Source organism: Gobius niger (genome assembly GCF_951799975.1).
Source record: "Gobius niger genome assembly, chromosome: 18".
In the NCBI taxonomy this organism is placed as follows: Eukaryota; Metazoa; Chordata; class Actinopteri; order Gobiiformes; family Gobiidae; genus Gobius; species Gobius niger.
This window is the reverse complement of record NC_136869.1, coordinates 14,383,878-14,401,238: the sequence shown is the minus strand read 5'-3', so window position 1 is coordinate 14,401,238 and position 17,361 is coordinate 14,383,878. Positions and strand designations below refer to the sequence as shown.

Genomic DNA, 17,361 nt, shown 5'->3' with positions numbered 1-17,361 from the left:
GTACATTATGGCCTGACACTCTTAGATGCCCATACCTCGGAAACCTGTTAGCTATGTATGTATGTATATCTATGTATGAGCAATGTATTTTATTTTATTTTATTTTATACATTTATTATGGACTGTAGCTTTATTTTGAGCACATGGTCCGAACTAAGACACATAGCCTATGTATTTTGGTTCATTGGCAGCACTTTGATGGTACGGACAGACCACCTCGCGTTGAAGTCTGCCATCTTCTCTGTGCTTGCTGCGTTCCAGTTGTCTCCTCTCTGTTTGATTAAAATCTGTTTTTTTAAACTAGTTAATCAGTTTTTTTGAGTAATGTTTATGTATTATAAGTTTAGCCTGTAAAGCAGTCGGAATCGAACCAGCACTTTCACTTCGCTCCACAGCTGAGGGTTGCCTAGCAACGTGGCATGTCCTCGTCAACATTAGCTGTGGGCGAAGGAAAGTGTTAGCATCCATTTATTCCTTAACTTCTCGTTATGCTTGACATTTATTTTAGAGGACAGCGCAAAGAGAATAACAGCGACTGTTACCAAGGTTCTTGCGCTGTGTTGTTGTCTGTGTAGGACTCAGTTTAGTTTGCTAGCTGACGTTAACGACAGGCTACTTTTTTTTCCTCTTGTAGCAGATCAAATTTAGCCTGAATATATCTGCAAGAGCTTCTACGTTTTTTTAGGCTAGCATAACTTGCGCAATGGTAAAGAAAGGTAAAAAAGACAACGCAACTCCAACAAAAGAGACGGTGAGTCAAGCCAAGTAACGTGAACTAAACAGACTAACGAAAAGAATAAGTTGTAAAATCAACAGTATCCAACTTTGCCCCCTGCTGTGTGAAGCAAGGCCAAACTCTGGCTTTACATAATAATAACTACTGTGCTAGACCAGTGTTTTTATTTCTTCTGCACAGTTTGATCCACTGTCAGTCGAAGGCAAAACTCCAGCAACAGTGGTCCTTCTGTTGAGCTCCCCTGAAGAAGATATCCTCATAAAAGCGTGTGAAGCAATTTATGCATTTGCTGATAGAGGTGGCATTTTACCCTGTTACTTTAAGATATTTTATAATCATATAAGGAAACGTTACTGGCTATTTTTTGCTCACTGTCTCCATCTGTTGTCAGGAGATGAAAACAAGGTCTCACTCATGGGACTTGGGGCCCTGGAACCTTTGTGTCAGCTCATCAGTCACTGCAATAAGCTGATCAGACGCCATGCATTTATGACTTTGGGCATCATGTCCACCCACGGTGCGTAAGAAACTAATGTCATCTGTAAACACTCACTCACAGCAAGGAATTTTCTCGCTTTTGCCTGTCTGAGATAATGAGTACTCACAGCTTAAGGTAATCCATCTTTGTTTTCAATCAAAGCTGAAGTGAAAAATGCCTTGATGAAACTGAATGTAATTCCCTCCATTATTGACAAGCTCTCTCCACAAGGTGAGTTATACAGTATAGCACTGTGTAAGCCAATATTTTATATATGGACTAATTGTAATTAATTTGCAGAGGAGACGGTGATTCATGAGTTTGGGACCCTATGTTTGGCTTCTCTGTCTGTGGATTTAATCAGTAAAGCACTGATCCTTGATAACAATGGTTTGCCACCAGTGATTCAGCTTCTGTCCAGTCCGGATCCAGATGTTGTGAAAAACTCACTAGAGATCATTTTTAATCAAATTCAGGTGACTTTGCATTCAACACATAAAATGCACAATTTGTAATATTTCTAATCATTGCTTTTTTGTGTGTGTGTAAAGGATTACCCAAGTCGTGTGGTTATACATGAACTTGGTGCAATACCTCTCCTACTGGCACAGCTAAAGTCTGAATTTCCTGTAATTCAACAATTGGTTTTGAAAATACTGCAGAATATCACAATGGACAAAGACACACGCACTACATTTAGAGAAGAGCATGGATTTGAAATACTCATAGAGGTTCTTAAAAACCCAGTAAGTGAAACATTTTCTTCTTTTAGAATATTAAATATTCAATGACAATTTGGTTTTGTACATGCTCTTTTCACAGGACCTGCACGACCTTCATGCTGGCTCTTTGCAGGTTATTGCTAACTGTTTAAATGATTGCGAGTGTTTCCAGCTTATTCACAAAGGAGGGGGTCTGGCTCAGCTGATGGAGTTTATCCTCAGTCCACCGCTGCCAGAAATCCAAGCCAATGCTGTAACATGTATTGCCAGAGTGGCTCAGAGCTGTAAGCAAGTCTTTCACAATTGTAGTCATTGCTAAATCATGTTTATAATGTAACTAAATGAACTTTAATTTGTAGCTGAGAATCGTAACATGCTTCATGAGCAAAATGTTGAGAAGGTATTGGTAGAGCTTCTCTCTGTGAATGATGATGGAGTAAAAGCAGCAGCAAGCCAAGCAGTGGTTGAAATGAGTGCCAACCTGGCCAGTAAAGAAATCCTCAGAGAACTTGGTGCTAATGCAATTACAAACAAACATATTATTAAAACACATTACAATCAAATGTCTAATTGACTGATTCTGTCCATTGTAGATGGTATTTCTGCTCTGGTGCAGTTGCTGTGCAGTGATGCTGTGACTGTGAAAAGGGAAGCATCAAGAGCACTCTCTGCTCTTACATATAACAACCAGCTTAATGTAACGTAAGTCAAAAGTTAAAATGACAATGCCATACTAAACAATCCATTTCACACAGCTTGGTTTGTCCTGCATAAATCAGTGTTGTTTTGTTCATCTTCTAGGGCAGTGTATGAGGCTGGAGGGCATGAGCAGCTCATCCAGCTGCTCAAAGAAGAATGTCCCGTAACTGTGGCCTGCTCTGCTGCCACACTGAGCAACATGGCTGTGCAGGACGACATCCGTTACAGCATTCTGTTCCAAAATGCTCTGCCAGCACTAGTAGAGCCTTTGAAGTCCACAGATACTAAAGTCCAGATCAGCACCGCGGTCTGTGTGAGAGCACTGGCTTGTGACACCGCATCGAGAACAGAAGTAAGCTGTTCACTTGTTAATTTGAAAACAATATTGCATTCAGGATTTTATGGATTCTAAGCTTATCCCCCTTTTTTAAAGTTTAAAAATGCTGGTGGCCTTACACCACTGGTCAATTTACTTGATTCCAAATATAAAGAAGTGCAGAAGACGGCTTGCTTAGCTGTGGAGGCGTGTGCCTCTGATGAGCACTCTGCTGTGGAGATGTGTGTTTTGGGGTAAGACTCTATTATAATTAGTCATAAGTAAAATGCAATACAATATTGTATTCTGAGAATATAACAATGAATTTGGTTCATTGTTATATTCTCAGAATACAATATTGTGTGGCAGATTAGTGTAATTCTCCAAATAACCACTGGATGTCAGCATTGGACAGTGTAAAGCAGTGTGTATGCTTTTCCACATATCTGAACTTGTTTCTAGAGCTCTGGAAAAGCTTCAAAATATCAACCAATTAGAAAAACAAAGAACTATCTTGAGTGAGAAGGCCATGACAGCCCTGCTGAACTTCAACCTGCCAGTTAAATATAGCCTGATGGGCATTTTGTCCCCCACTGACCACATCACTGATGGATTTTATGACGCTGGAAAGGTTTGAGTATTTGATTATTTTCTTGTGCTGGCTTTCAAAAATCTTAGTCTTGCTTTCCCAACACTTTCGGAGAATTACTCTGTAATGCCTCTATTTTGTCTCCAGGTTGTGGCCGGTCAACGAGTCCTGTCTCTTGAGGAATACTACGGTCAGCCTGTCAACCAGCACCGGGCTATTATTGTCATTAACACCGCAAATCAAGTAGCTGAGTAAGGCCTCAATAAACCATCTTTATTTATCCACATTACACTGTATTCCTAAAGTTTTATTAGTCTTTCTTATTGATTTAACAATGTCATTTTACATATTCTGTCCTTATCTCTGAATGACCTTTTCTCTCTGTGGTCCTACATAGAGAGACGGTTGTTTGCACAGAAGAGAAGCAGCCCCATTTATCTGGAAAAGACATCAGTGTGAAGAGTGAAACACCAAGGTTAGAGTCCGTCTCTGAAGGCCTGTTTCATAAAGTGCACTCTAAACAGTAGGTGTATAAATGAATGTATGCTGTTTTTTATACTAAAAGGAAAAAAAAGGAGGAGAACAAACCAAAAGCCAAGGACCTGGATCACACAGTTTCCCAGTCTCCCATTGAGAAGCATTTTATGATGTTGAATGATTCGGAGCTGCAGGCTTTGGTTCAGGAGGCCAAAGAAACTGTCCTAGAACTGCATGATGAAAAGGAGCAATACTCTGCTCTGGCCAGGTTAATAGCTCAAACATTTGTTAACACATTGATAAACATAAACTTAGGTGTGTAGTGCATCCTGGCTGTCACAGATTTAGCTGCATATGCGAGTGTCAGCCTTCACTTCATTTTACTTACTCATAATACAGGCGTTATATAGTTTGTCATGCTGTTACCTTCTCTGATTCCTGACCTATTCCTGTGTCAGAATGGTCAGTCAGGCCATGGGAGGAGAAGTGGACATGGAAAAGATGCACACATTTGAATGGACCCTTCACATCAGCAAGCTCAAATTTCAACTTCAGTCAAATGTTGTTCCTATCGGCATGATAAGCAAAGGGACCTATTACCACAGGGCGCTTCTCTTCAAGGTGAGGTCCTCTAACAAAAAGTAAACAAACAATGTGCGTTTCTATTCTCTCAATCCACATTTTGTTTCAGTGTTTGGCAGACTGCATGGGGCTGAGCTGTTCTCTTGTCAGGGGCGAGTATAACCGGGCCTGGAATGAGGTGCTAGTGTTGAGTGGACAAGCACAGCGATATATTGTGGACCTCATGCACAATCCCGGGAGTCTCCTGAAAGTCAATACACCGGCTGCAGAACATTATCAAAGCATATGAACAATAACAACAATATAGTGGCAAAAAACTCATCCAGTCATTTAATTTTAATGCCAGTTTTATGTTTATTCAGCTTACTATTTGTAAAACACACATGGAGCATTTATATTGTGTCCCTTTTCCAATGTCATTCATGTTTTTACACCATTATTGCCACTTCAAAGGTTAAAAACTTTGATTAACACCACAGGCATGATCTCCATCCATCCATCCATTTTCTTCCGCTTTATCCGGGGCCGGGTCGCGGGGGCAGCAGTCTCAGCAGAGATGCCCAAACTTCCCGGTCCACGCACACCTCCGCCAGCTGTTCTGGGGGGACCCCGAGGCGACACCAGGCCAGCTCGGAGACATAGTCCCACCACCGTGTCCTGGGTCTTCCACGAGGCCTTGTCCCACTAGGACATGCCTGGAACACCTCCCGCGGGAGGCGACCAGGAGGCATCCGAAACAGATGCCCTAGCCACCTCAGCTGGCTCCTTTCGACGTGAAGGAGCAGCGACTCGACTGAAGGGTGCGCCCAGCCACCCTCGAAGGAAACTCATTTCGGCCGCTTGTATTCGCGATCTTGTTCTTTCGGTCATTACCCAAATCTCATGACCATAGGTGAGGGTGGGAACGTAGATCGATCGGTAAATCGAGAGCTTTGCCCCGACTCAGCTCCCTCTTCACCACGACAGACCGATACAGCGACCGCATCACTGCTGATGCCGCACCGATCCGTCTGTCGATCTCACGCTCCATCCGTCCCTCACTCGTGAACAAGACCCCGAGATACTTGAACTCCTCCACTTGAGGTAAGGACTCCCCACCGACCTGAAGAGGGGAAACCACCTTTTTCCGGTGAAGAACCATGGCCTCAGATTTGGAGGTGCTGATCCTCATCCCGGCCGCTACACACTCGGCTGCAAACCGCCCCAGAGCAGCTGAAGGTCCCGGTTCGTTGAAGCCAACAGAACAACATCATCCGCAAACAGCAGAGATGAGATCCTGAGGCTCCCAAACCGGACACCCTCCGGCCCCTGGCTGCGCCGAGAAATTCTGTCCATAAAACTAATGAACAGAACCGGTGACAAAGGGCAGCCCTGGCGGAGATCAACACGCACCGGCATGATCTCTTCAAACAATAAATGATTGGCTAGTACAAGTACTAGAGTAACTTTTTGAACTGTACTTATTACTTTTTAATTGTACTTCTTTAATATTGTAATGAAGTATCTTTACTCTTACATGAGAAACAAAAAAGCTACTTGTACATTTTACTGTAACAGCTGAAACATAAATCAGACTTCAGTCACCAGTACTCAGTGCTCACAGGACTCACAGAAACATTTTCAATAGGCTACTTTTTGTTTTTGAGTATTTATCTGGGTCACTACTTTTGACATGTTGGCCAACAATATTTTTTCTATTTATTTTGCATTTTACATTTCAAAGATACCTTAAAGTGCTAAACTACTGCTTCTGAGATGATAAACCTGGTCAATGATTTATAGTTTTACGCATATAGCTTATCAGTAGCCTAAATGTACAGCAATTAACATACTTGAAAGACCTAAAAGCCCGTAAAGTGGGACCTCAATCCACTTTGACCTACATCTACATGTGGAGTGTTTTTTGACCCTAGTACCATTAGATCCAGCGCGAACTAGCCGCGTTATGCACTCCAGGCAGCAGGCGCACTTGGCACAGTCGACCCTGCACTTGACTCTGCAGCAGCCCGCGCGCCTCCCTGCACAGGCGACACTAACAAAATGTCCCGTTTCGCTGCTCGTCTTTTCGCGGTCGTTTCTCACCACGCGGCGGCCAGAAGCGCAGTGTTACCGAGACGGACCCCCGGGTTTGTGCGTCTCTTCAGCACAAGTGAAGGTACGTGTAACAGCACAGCGTCCTTCTTTGTTGCAGCGCGACAATTGGCATCTATTCGGTCCCCATACTATGCTTTGGGCCCTTCATTTTAACCTCTTACCACCCGCCTAAACCAAATGCATTCTGTCCTCTTTTGGCTGTGTAACACCTCATTTGAAAGCTAAGACTTTTTCCTCGCGTTGTTGCTGTGTTGTGTCACCTTTTGTATGTTTTTTTTCCTATTTTTTTTTTTCCATTTTTGTTGAGTTTTTGTGACATTTTTGCTGAATTTTTGTCATTTTTTGGTTGAATTTTTGTCACATTTTTGTCGATTTTTTGTCACATTTTTGTTGAATTTTTGTCACTCTTTGGTTGAGTTTTTGTCTCATTTTTGTCACATCTTTGTCACATCTTTCTTACGTTTACATCCTTGTTTTCTTCTCATTTTTTGTGGCTATTTTGGTGTGTTTTTTTCCCAAGAAGCTTTTTGATTAGGGTAAAGCCAAACTGGATAAAATGGGGTCCGTTCAGGTGGGAGTTAAGAGGTTAAAGGAATTGGTCAAAAGTTTCCACACTGACAATGTTTCTCTACAGTCCCTCAGAATCATAGTACTGGAACATTGTTACGTGAAACGATGGCAACCTCGCCTGTGATGTTGAATGCAGTGTGTTCTGTGTTTTAAGCCATCCACTCTCTCACTCGCTATAATGAGACCACTGACTGGAAAAAGAAGCTGAGCCCGGAGGAGTATGTGGTGACCAGAGAAAAGGGGACTGAGGAGGTAAGTACAAGCTACTGCAACTGCGAGTAGTAGTCCACTGCAGGCCACTACCTGCCCATGTGGCTGTACTGTGCCTAGTATTTCATGTCCAACCCAACTCTTCCATAAAGCGAACACTTGGTGGACTTTGACCCTTTGACCCATGTCATTTTCAGCTAGGTTTGTAGCAAGAAAAAATCAACAAAGGTGTAGCCTGTCCACAATGTTGCACACTAAGCTGTTTTTAATGTAATAAAATTCAATCCATGTCAAGTTTATCAAACCCTACAGGAGCTATACCTTTTTTTCTCTAGTTATGGAATGAAATTGCTTTGTCCTCCTTTAGTATATTGTAAACTCAGACGTTTGTGGGGAAAACACTATAGATCTAATTATAAAGCATTTGTGTCAATTTCATGAGTACTTTTCTAGCATTTTTGTGCAAGGGACCCTGAAAAGTGACCCTGCAATGTGCCTATAAACATGTCCCTGGGAAGAATTGGGAGGCTATATGTTAGGAAGATTAGTGATTAGGTTGTACCCCCACAACGTTTCCTCTTTCATTGTTTGCAATAAAAAAAACAGATATAGGGCCTTTAATTGTGCATTATGCAACTTTTTTTGTGGAAAAAAAAGTTGATATTTGTGTGTATTTGACCCTGTAGTGACCCAGCAGCTGTATGCGTGGTCAACATGGCTTTATTTTCCATCACAGTGGTCTTTAAGACGCTCCAGGATCAGTTGATTGGAAGGTTTTCACTGCCGATGGACCCTCTCACCAGAAAACCTACAAAACAATTGATCCTGGAGCGTTGTAGAGACCACCATGATGAAAAGTAAAGGCGCCATGCTGACCACTCACACAGCCGCTGGGTCACTAAAAGGTCGAATACACACAATGATCAACTTTTTGGGGGGCACAAAAAGTTCCATAATGCACCTTTAAGGAAGGAAATTTATGAATGAGGTATTTGGTAGCTGTTGTCCACAAAGTCTCTAAATAAACCTATGAGAGAATAGTTTTCTTGTGCTAGATGATAATTGCCGTTACTTTTTGTGTGTGAACTCTCCTTGTTTCATCATTTCAGCCCTTCAGTGGTCTCTACCTCCACCATAATGAAGTCGGGATGTACCACTGTGTCTGCTGTGAGTCTCCACTCTTCAGGTACCACCCAATCAAACATCACGTCAGTCGTATTCATTTTGATTACAACTTCTTACACTGTCTGTAAGGATGCCCTGAAATAAGTGTCTTCTTTTTCAGCTCAGAGGCAAAGTATGATTCTGGCACCGGCTGGCCCTCATTCAAAGAGGCTCATGGGACATGGGAGGGGGACGAGGGCCTCGCCTCTATCATCCGTCGACCTGACAACAGCCTGGGCAGCGCTGGCACAGAAGTAATATGTAAACATGTAAGTCGTGGGAAAAAGCTCTTCTATTGTCATGAATACAAAGTAAATAAATCCATCTTTTTGTGTCATGTTGTGCAGTGCGATGCTCACCTGGGACATGTATTCGATGACGGACCCGACCCGACAGGACACCGCTTCTGCATCAACAGTGTGGCTCTAAAGTTTAAACCCAGAGACGTCCTGAAGAAACCTGAAGAAGACTAAAAAAAGAACTGGACTCAATCAGCAAGAGACAATGTTAATATTTCCTTTTTATTTCTGTACATTTTCACATAAACTTACACAGAACTTTATAAATAAACTTGCAGCTTTTCATGATGGCATTATAACAATATCATTATCGTGACGCAACAAAAATATGGTGTCCACTCATTTCAGCCAGAAGGAAATAAAAGTTTGTAGTGTGAAAGGTTGTGTTCACTGTCGCCCCCTGTAGGTACGATGCATTTACAGCAGCGTGGCCTCTGCTGTGCGTGTTAATATATAACTGCAAGGGGTTTGTCAAACACTGCGCCTCCTGGACTTTTGGGGAGTGCTTTGTATGAAATAGAAGTTACCGACACTTGGATTAACAAGTGTCTGTATTAGAGGAACGATGGCTGGACGACTGTGGTGCGTGGTTGCCGTGGTTTTGGTGATAATGTGGGCTTTCAGTGAAGTTTCTGATGGACAAATGAGTCGACCACGTACACCAAAGAGGAAAAGAAAGGGAGAAGAAGTGGAACCCACCCCGCCACCCGAGTCTAACATAATCAACGATCAGGTAAAAGATAATGCAAGAACTTAATCATCTATAACTATGGAGTATCTGTCAATGTAATCAATATCCAAATCAGCTGTAAATAATTCTATGGCTGTAACTGATTGCATTTTAATTCAAGTGCAACAACTACACAAACTCATTGATAAGTATACATGTTGTACTTTAAAGATTTGATTAGAAAAACATTATAGATAAGAATTTGAGCTGTCTGACCTTTGCACACTGTTTGGTCTGCAACTGTTCAGTCTCAATGGACAAACACAGATGACTGGAAATGAGAGAGATTACAACACTCGCCTGCCCCTCCAGCAATTTTTCAGAAATACAGAACATTTAGTTAAAGGTACACTGCGTAACTTTTTGAACTATACTGTTGCCATCAGTACAAAATATGCTCACTGTGACCAACTCAACACAGAAAATGCAGTGGGTAATAAATGAATTGATTAGGATGAGAACCAAACCTGATTAAATCTCAAATTCTACTGACTTAAGTCACATCTCCATGGAAACGAGCCGGAGACGCACCCACTCCCGGTAAAGCTACAGTCATGTCGTAAGAGAGTTGAGCCGCTCACAGCAAAGGCACATGTTTCTTTGTACATTCATGAGGTTTTTTTCAATTAGGAAAATATTTGACATAAAATAAATGCTTGTATTTCAATATTTGTTATTGGGTAAAATGTTACGCAGTGTGGCTTTAAAAGTAGAATGTGACAAGTGAGACGTGATGCATGATAACATAAGAGAGTTTTTTAGAAGTGGTTTGCACAAAAGAACTGTGAAGCTACAGATGCTAAGAGGTAGACCAAATAGAAGGCCACAAAACAGACAGTAATTACAGAGGCAATTTGAAGACATAAACAATTTATAACTAGAAGCGTCTGCGCACACCTCGACAAAGGTTTTGCACTTTCACCGTGGATCCAAATATCCTTCAAATCTACATCAACATGTGCAAAACCTTTTCCTCTGTGTGTAATGTTGCTATTAGACAGTGGTTCTCAACTGGTGTAGCCTTCACAACTCAACGCCTTCTGACAAGCTGCGATCCAAATGTATATATTCATTCAAACTTATAAAGCAAGAAATTTGCTGTTTGGCCTTGATTGTGTTTGTTTTTTTTTTAGTTGAGAACCGCTGCTGAAACATTACAACTTTTTCATTTGCTGTTCTGCTTTCCCGAGTATTGCACATTTTTTTCCAAAGTAAACAAAACAAAACCTCTAGATCAGGTTACAACTTAGAAAAAAGGTTTGGTTTTCCAAGTATCATCTGATCTAAATCATGTGTAGCTGAACCCAACCCCAAAGAGGACTATAATGAGAAGCAATAAATGAGATAAAACTGTAACTGCAGAGGACCCCACAGCCTGTGTGTGAGTGTGTGTGGAATCCCTCAGCCGTCCTGTCGCTATACTGCTAATTACTACAAAAGAAAGCGTCAGTACAACATTTCCGTTGTTTTATGTGAGACAGATGCTGGGGAAGTGGTACCTCCTAAACGTCGCGTCCAAATGCTCTTACCTCATGACCCCTGGGAACAGGGTAGAGGCCACCACCATGGAGCTGGACCTGATCACATCTGGAGAAGAGCAGAAGCTGTCTGTCAAAACAACTACCAGACAGTAAGTATGTGCTCTGTGTTCGCTAATGAGTAACAGAAATTGGTTCGAAGTCTTGTAAAGTATAGACTATATTGATCTTTATTGCAGTTGTTTGTGAAGCCTTTGAGGTGAGAACAACTCAGTTAGTTGACCCTTTATTTATTATTGTCATGCAGTAATCATCAGTGTTGGGAGATCCACCAGGTCTACGAGCTCACACAAGCCGGCGGCCACTTCATCCTCAAAGGTAACCGTTAGATTTGAATTGTGCTCAGTGAATAGAATAGCACTGACGGCCTTTTCTGCATCAGGACAAAACCCAAATCTGGACACCAAAGTGATCGTGCTGGACACAGACTACACTTCTTATGCAATCTTAGCCTATGAGAGGCAGAGGAAGACTGCGAGAAAAACTTCTGCACCGAAGAAGATCACCATGAAGCTCTATGGTAAGATAGATAGATAGATAGATAGATAGATAGATAGATAGATAGATAGATAGATAGATAGATTTGTCTAATTGTCCCTGCTTTACACACAGCAAGGAGCGTACAAAAACTGCACGAGCCAACGTTAAAGAAGTTTGAGGACATTGCAGCAACAAAGAATTTTGGACTGGCTTATATGTTTCCACCTCATGTCACTAGTATGTAACCATTAGAAATAAGCACATCTTCAGAATTATTCACCAATGATGAAATGATTAAAATCAATGAATCTTCTGTGCCTAGGTCATTGTGACACAGTGGACCAAGACCATATCATCAGTAAGTCTTGAAAGAGCCATTTAAATTGACACCCCGGTGATGCAATGTGCTAAGAAATGCAACCTCTTTTGTTTTACAGATTGCATTCCAACATGTTGAAGCCATAGTATAGTCCTGCAGAAATCACCAAATCAAAAATAAATAAGACGGTTCCTGAAATACAAACTTTTAAAGCGGCCCTTGTTTTTTTTGTGTTGTCTTGCTGCATGTAGTTCGAGTGTTAATGGAGTGCACAAAACGAAGCCAGATGTGCAGGGGCCAACTGGGGTTGACAGAGTTTGGTTACAAAACGAAAGGAATTACCAAATGTGCTTATGCAGGCAACCCCCACTTCTGCTCCTCCCTCCTCCTCCTCCTCCTCCTCCTCCTCCTCCTCCTCCTCACATCTCAGCATTACATGAGGAAGCTGTTACATAAGGAGAAGCACGTTGGGTCAAGCCAGGCCCTGAAGACAGAGGCAAATTGATCAATCAATGCAAGTCGCAAATAACACGTGACACATGAGTTTCAAAGACATTTCAATAGGAGGATGCTCTTTCGAAATTTACCAAAAAAGAATCCAGCCGCATTGAGATGTTTTTTCCCCCCCCTGAAATCAGAAAGAATGATTTACCTTTATTAAACCAGGGAATGTCCCGTTGAGATTAAAAACCCCGATGGGACATTCCTGGGAGTCCTTTTTCAAGGGAGTCCTGGCCAAGAGGCGGCAAACGATACACAGTTACGAAAAGGTTACAGCAAGTTGAATTTCTTTCCGTTCGCAACATTCTCATCTACAGTGCTTCCATGTTGGTTTTGTGCAGGATTCCCTTTGAGAACCCACCATGTCTGAGAACTTGGAGCCAGAAGAAACCATAAAGTACCACCTCCAAACATAAATTGGGACCAAATACCAGTAGGCCAAGATCAAGATCAAATCAGGACTAAATCTTAACTTACCAAACTATGTGCAGTGTAAACCATGTCTAAAGCAGCACATAGCTCACTGTAAATGTATTAAGATGATCCCAACCATCTGAGCCCTCAGTGGTTCATCTACCATTTTGAGAGTTGCTACACTATAGCTAAATCATGCAAACTACACACTAAAACGCATCTTATGAAATGTGCTTTATAGTTGTTTGTGATATTAGCTAAATCATGCAAACTACACACTAAATCGCATCTTATGAAATGTGCTTTATAGTTGTTTGTGATATTAGTTTGTGGCTTTCTCTTTAAGAACCTCTCCCTTGCATTGCTCCTGGCACGCACACCAAATTTGTTATTCAATCTGAGAGTGTTACCAAACGGCTGTTTTGACAGTCCAGGCATGTCTGAGCATTTGTGATAGAGGGAGGACCTGCTGTGAGGGGCATTATGTAGCCTCCACTTCTTTCTTCTCTCACGTGCCTTCCCCCGCCTCCATTCCTCAACTCCAGCTTGTTGTGCAACAGGCCGTCATTGCATGCCTGGATCCTGGGCCAGTGGGTTTTTGTTTTTTTGGGGGGGGGACTCAGTGGGTGGGACAAAGGAGGAGGGATGGGGTGGAGTTTGCTGATCTGGGACAATATAAGGAGCCCCGGTCTACCCGCTTTTGTCCTGCATCCTTCTGCTGTTTCTCAGTTTATTTGCAACAAGACCGCCGGGAGACCATGAGGAACATGCTGCTGAGGATGATGGGGGTGCTGATGTGCGCACTGGCCGCCTGCGCAGACATCCCCCCTGTGGCTGACTTCAATTTGGAGAAGGTAACAAGATTATATTAACATATTTTCAAATGTTAACTTAATTCTAACTAACGAATTCTACTCTCTGGAGTGTAACCGGAGCGGGTTCGGTCTAAAAGTAAAAAATTGCTACTTATTTAATCTTCTTTCTGTGTCTTTTTTAGATGGCTGGGAAATGGTTCAACGTTGGGTTTGCCACTAACGCTCAGTGGTTTGTAAACCATAAAGACACAATGAAAATGGGCACAGCTATCATCACCCCGACAGAGGGAGGAGACATGGACCTTACCTATTCCAGCCTCAAGTAAGTAAATGTGGCCTTATTGGTAGTGTAGATCCCCCACTGAGAGGAATCTTACAATAAAACGTGTTGTAATTTAGTTCCGATGGCACATGCTGGAGGATGACACACCTGGCCAAGAAAACAGAGACTCCTGGACGCTTCACCTTCCGCAGTCAAAGTAAGCCTCCAAAAATTCTGAAAAGTCTCTATTTTTCATGGTCTCTAACTTTCTTTTCTGTGTTTTAAGGGTGGAACAATGACAATGACATGCGTATTGTTGATGTTGTGTATGATAACTACGCTCTGGTCCACACCATTAAGACAAAGGACGGAGTGTCTGAGGTCCTCAATAAACTTTACAGTAAGTTCACTTCAGCATTTCAGCATTTCCGTGTCAGGTGTTTACTGACCTTATTGTTTGCTAGGCCGCTCAACTGAGGCCAGTGCAGATTTGCAGCAGAAGTTCACGCAGTTCTCTCTGGCCACTGGGATTCTGGCCGACAACATTGTGATGCTGCCTCTAAACGGTAACACTTGTTTAGGCGTTGTAGGTGATCATCGTATTGAATCGTCTGAACTAACCTCGTGTTTGTGACCACAGCGGAGTGTCCAGCCGCCTAAGAGGTCCGCTCCATTTCACCTCAGACTGCATTCAGCCTGTTTCAACCATACACAGCAGCAAGTTTATACCCAAAGACCAAACCACAAACCTATGACTCAAGGGCGTTTCAAAGTGAGAGATTTCATGGGCTCGGGAAGCCTCTTTTGTACCACGTGAATGTATTTTTTTTAATGTGCTGACAATTCTGTAAAATCAAATAAAATCTATAAAAAAATCACTTTCTTGTGCGTGTATATAATCAAACAAAAAATATATTTTAGAGCCGTGATTTTCAAACGTTTCACTCGAATAAATGCTGTCATAAAGTCCAGATTCTTTCAGTGATGGACTCTTGCCAAAATGAAACCCAATAAACCCTATCTTCCTCGAGACGATGCTGAAAAGGCTATCCCTGCTTTTGTAACCTCGCGTTTGGATGATCGCAATGCCTTATATATTGGAGTGCCTGCAGAGTGTTCAGAATCCACATTACCCCTGTTTTGTGCACCTGTCAGCTCTCATTATAAAATTAAGGTTTAGTTTGTTTTTAAATGGCTTCACTCTCCACCGTATTTAAGTGAGCTGTTGCGACCTTGAGATCAGCTGACCATCTCCTGTTGGCTGTTCCTTAAACTAGACAAAAACAAGAGGGGATAAAGCCTTCTCTGTGGCACAGGCTCCCTCTGTCTGTCAGGTCCTGTTGGACAGTTCAAGTCTAGACTGGAAAGTTGGAAACACACCTCTTCCCCAGGGCCTTTGATACTAGCTAGTTGAGTTTAAATGTGCAAATAAACTTGAATTGAACAATGACTACATTAGGTCTAAACTGTGTATAAACCATCTAAAGCACATATATATGAAACTGTCTCCAATTAGAATGAATGAGTCTAAAATTGTAGGTGACCCTGAGAACGTACTACAGTTTGAAAACCACTGTGCTCGAGGATTTGCATTTACATAACTTTCCTTCTAAACAGAACCCTCAAAACAAATACTTCATATCTCAAGGTTGACAAGGTTGCTATTGTTTGTTGTGAACTTTAATATGCTATGGATCCTATTGTATGAAACTTGATTTGAAAAAAAGGTTTAACCAGGATAAAACACTCTTTATTGAACTCAACAAAACTGAAAGCAAAATGTTGGGTCGCTTTATCCGATAGTACTTAAACACACACCGAGGGCTGTGTGGTTAACATACCGCAGTTTAAAACAAAACAAAAAAAACAACGTAAAATCACTTGTTTGCCTTCGAGGATGGATGAAGTCTTTTGAGGCTCCGGTTGAAGGCAGGCTGAGCTCACCAATGTCCAATCGTCAGTCATGTTGACAGTTTACCCATGATGCAAAACAGTGATGTACAAACCAATGGGCAGACAAAAAGCAATTGCACATAATGTTGGCAGCCTGTATGAAGTCAATGACAGAATATAACACATGGACCTAGTACCGGTACATGTTCTTTATGCCCTTCGTCGCCTGTGTTCCTTATTTGGACATGACCCTTGACTCATGCGTGCACTATTGGCCATGCAGATTGTATCACACAGACTGGCCACCCACTTTTTGGAAATGAAATCCTGTTGAGAGGGATTACACAGAGCACCAATGAAATCATAAGACATGTTCAGAGTTCTTACCATTGTGGATTCATGCAGCAGGTTTGGCTCAGTAATCTGGGGCAAGGCGAAACGGCTCAACAGCTTCAAGGCACAGTAAAGTTAACAATAAGCCAATTATCGTCCGCGCCTCTTCCCAGACCTTTTGAATGATTACATTTGTCAGAGGATTTGTATTTCATGCCGCTGAAACCACTTAATGAATTGCGATGGTCGTTTAGTACAACTGGCTGACTGTCTGCCCTTATAATGGCTGCGAGCACACACTCTTAACATTAGGTCACGGAAATATTACAGTAGATGTCACAATAAAGTACAACATCTCAATTGCTTTTGTACACAAACTGCAGTGTGTGATATTACCGTATTTTCCGGAATATGAGTCGCACTTTTTTTTCATAGTTGGCTGGGGGTGCGACTTATACTCAGGTGCGATTCATATATCAAAAATACATCATTTCACATGCTTGTTGTAATCACATTGACAGCCGACGGTAATCGAGCAGCAGAAAGAAAGTTTGTAGTGAGTGAGAAACTTGTGAGGGATTGGCGAAAAGCGGAGGTTACTTGTAATGAAGAGGAAAAAAAATGCTCATTGTAGAGGAACAAGTTCGCAAATGAGAGCCTGAACAATGTGATGCTGGGAGAGGCTTGTCAACGGTGCAGTTAAGCCTCAATACCCAGGTAGTTGCCAAGGCTGGTGCGATACTACAGAGCAACTTATATATGTTTCTTTCTTCTTCATTATGCATTTTTGGCTGGTGCGACTTATACTTGAGAGCGACTTCTAGTCCGGAAAATACGGTACTAGCATTTGCTCAATCGATTCATTTATTCAGTTTTATATTGAAGATGATGCTACAATGGGTTGCAAACAGGGCTGGACAATAACTCTTTACCTCGGTGGCCACTGCGGCTTCTCCTTATCAAATGTAACAGGTCCATTAGTGTTTTCTACTAGCTACAACTGAAATAGTGATGCCAGTTTTTGCTTATAATCTTTCATATGATAAAAGCGTATGGATAAAAGGTTTTAGTTTTATGTCAAGTGATCTATCAAATGAAAAATACATGGCAAACTTGGGCCTAGGACTAGGTCAAAATTGG

General features: G+C 42.0%; 4 protein-coding genes across 4 annotated transcripts; all 4 read left to right on the top strand.

Annotated features, from left to right (window-relative positions):
• Positions 1-453: 453 nt before the first annotated feature.
• Positions 454-4,940, top strand: armc3 (armadillo repeat containing 3). The gene is made up of 17 exons (XM_079575809.1): positions 454-751; positions 917-1,034; positions 1,128-1,253; positions 1,377-1,445; positions 1,515-1,690; positions 1,766-1,960; positions 2,037-2,220; positions 2,296-2,448; positions 2,530-2,638; positions 2,738-2,987; positions 3,069-3,205; positions 3,414-3,582; positions 3,688-3,791; positions 3,938-4,015; positions 4,106-4,285; positions 4,476-4,638; positions 4,709-4,940. Exons 1-17 carry the CDS (start codon positions 704-706, stop codon positions 4,886-4,888), a joined length of 2,439 nt encoding a protein of 812 aa, XP_079431935.1. The 5' UTR covers positions 454-703; the 3' UTR covers positions 4,889-4,940.
• A 1,522-nt stretch (positions 4,941-6,462) lies between these two features.
• msrb2 (methionine sulfoxide reductase B2) lies at positions 6,463-9,434 on the top strand. The gene is made up of 5 exons (XM_079575838.1): positions 6,463-6,754; positions 7,418-7,515; positions 8,583-8,659; positions 8,759-8,906; positions 8,985-9,434. Exons 1-5 carry the CDS (start codon positions 6,640-6,642, stop codon positions 9,108-9,110), a joined length of 564 nt encoding a protein of 187 aa, XP_079431964.1. The 5' UTR covers positions 6,463-6,639; the 3' UTR covers positions 9,111-9,434.
• Positions 9,435-9,485: 51 nt separating this feature from the next.
• On the top strand, positions 9,486-12,157 carry c8g (complement component 8, gamma polypeptide). Its single transcript, XM_079575837.1, has 7 exons — positions 9,486-9,669; positions 11,148-11,296; positions 11,452-11,522; positions 11,587-11,724; positions 11,817-11,921; positions 12,007-12,042; positions 12,122-12,157. The coding sequence occupies exons 1-7, from the start codon at positions 9,502-9,504 to the stop codon at positions 12,139-12,141; spliced, it is 687 nt and encodes a 228-aa protein (XP_079431963.1). The 5' UTR covers positions 9,486-9,501; the 3' UTR covers positions 12,142-12,157.
• A 1,457-nt stretch (positions 12,158-13,614) lies between these two features.
• On the top strand, positions 13,615-14,873 carry ptgdsb.1 (prostaglandin D2 synthase b, tandem duplicate 1). Its single transcript, XM_079576387.1, has 6 exons — positions 13,615-13,772; positions 13,916-14,055; positions 14,133-14,212; positions 14,282-14,395; positions 14,460-14,561; positions 14,636-14,873. The coding sequence occupies exons 1-6, from the start codon at positions 13,677-13,679 to the stop codon at positions 14,653-14,655; spliced, it is 552 nt and encodes a 183-aa protein (XP_079432513.1). The 5' UTR covers positions 13,615-13,676; the 3' UTR covers positions 14,656-14,873.
• Positions 14,874-17,361: the final 2,488 nt, after the last annotated feature.

Bases quoted from the DNA above. Each gene is read 5' to 3' on its own strand.
- armc3 (XM_079575809.1), top strand. From the start codon at position 704: ATGGTAAAGAAAGGTAAAAAAGACAACGCAACTCCAACAAAAGAGACG. The intron at 752-916 runs GTGAGTCAAGCC...TCTTCTGCACAG, and splicing joins CAACTCCAACAAAAGAGACG to TTTGATCCACTGTCAGTCGA. The intron at 4,286-4,475 runs GTTAATAGCTCA...TTCCTGTGTCAG, and splicing joins CAATACTCTGCTCTGGCCAG to AATGGTCAGTCAGGCCATGG.
- msrb2 (XM_079575838.1), top strand. From the start codon at position 6,640: ATGTCCCGTTTCGCTGCTCGTCTTTTCGCGGTCGTTTCTCACCACGCG. The intron at 6,755-7,417 runs GTACGTGTAACA...CTGTGTTTTAAG, and splicing joins TCTCTTCAGCACAAGTGAAG to CCATCCACTCTCTCACTCGC. The intron at 8,907-8,984 runs GTAAGTCGTGGG...CATGTTGTGCAG, and splicing joins CAGAAGTAATATGTAAACAT to TGCGATGCTCACCTGGGACA.
- c8g (XM_079575837.1), top strand. From the start codon at position 9,502: ATGGCTGGACGACTGTGGTGCGTGGTTGCCGTGGTTTTGGTGATAATG. The intron at 9,670-11,147 runs GTAAAAGATAAT...TATGTGAGACAG, and splicing joins CTAACATAATCAACGATCAG to ATGCTGGGGAAGTGGTACCT. The intron at 12,043-12,121 runs GTAAGTCTTGAA...TTTGTTTTACAG, and splicing joins GGACCAAGACCATATCATCA to ATTGCATTCCAACATGTTGA.
- ptgdsb.1 (XM_079576387.1), top strand. From the start codon at position 13,677: ATGAGGAACATGCTGCTGAGGATGATGGGGGTGCTGATGTGCGCACTG. The intron at 14,213-14,281 runs GTAAGCCTCCAA...CTGTGTTTTAAG, and splicing joins CTTCACCTTCCGCAGTCAAA to GGTGGAACAATGACAATGAC. The intron at 14,396-14,459 runs GTAAGTTCACTT...ATTGTTTGCTAG, and splicing joins GGTCCTCAATAAACTTTACA to GCCGCTCAACTGAGGCCAGT.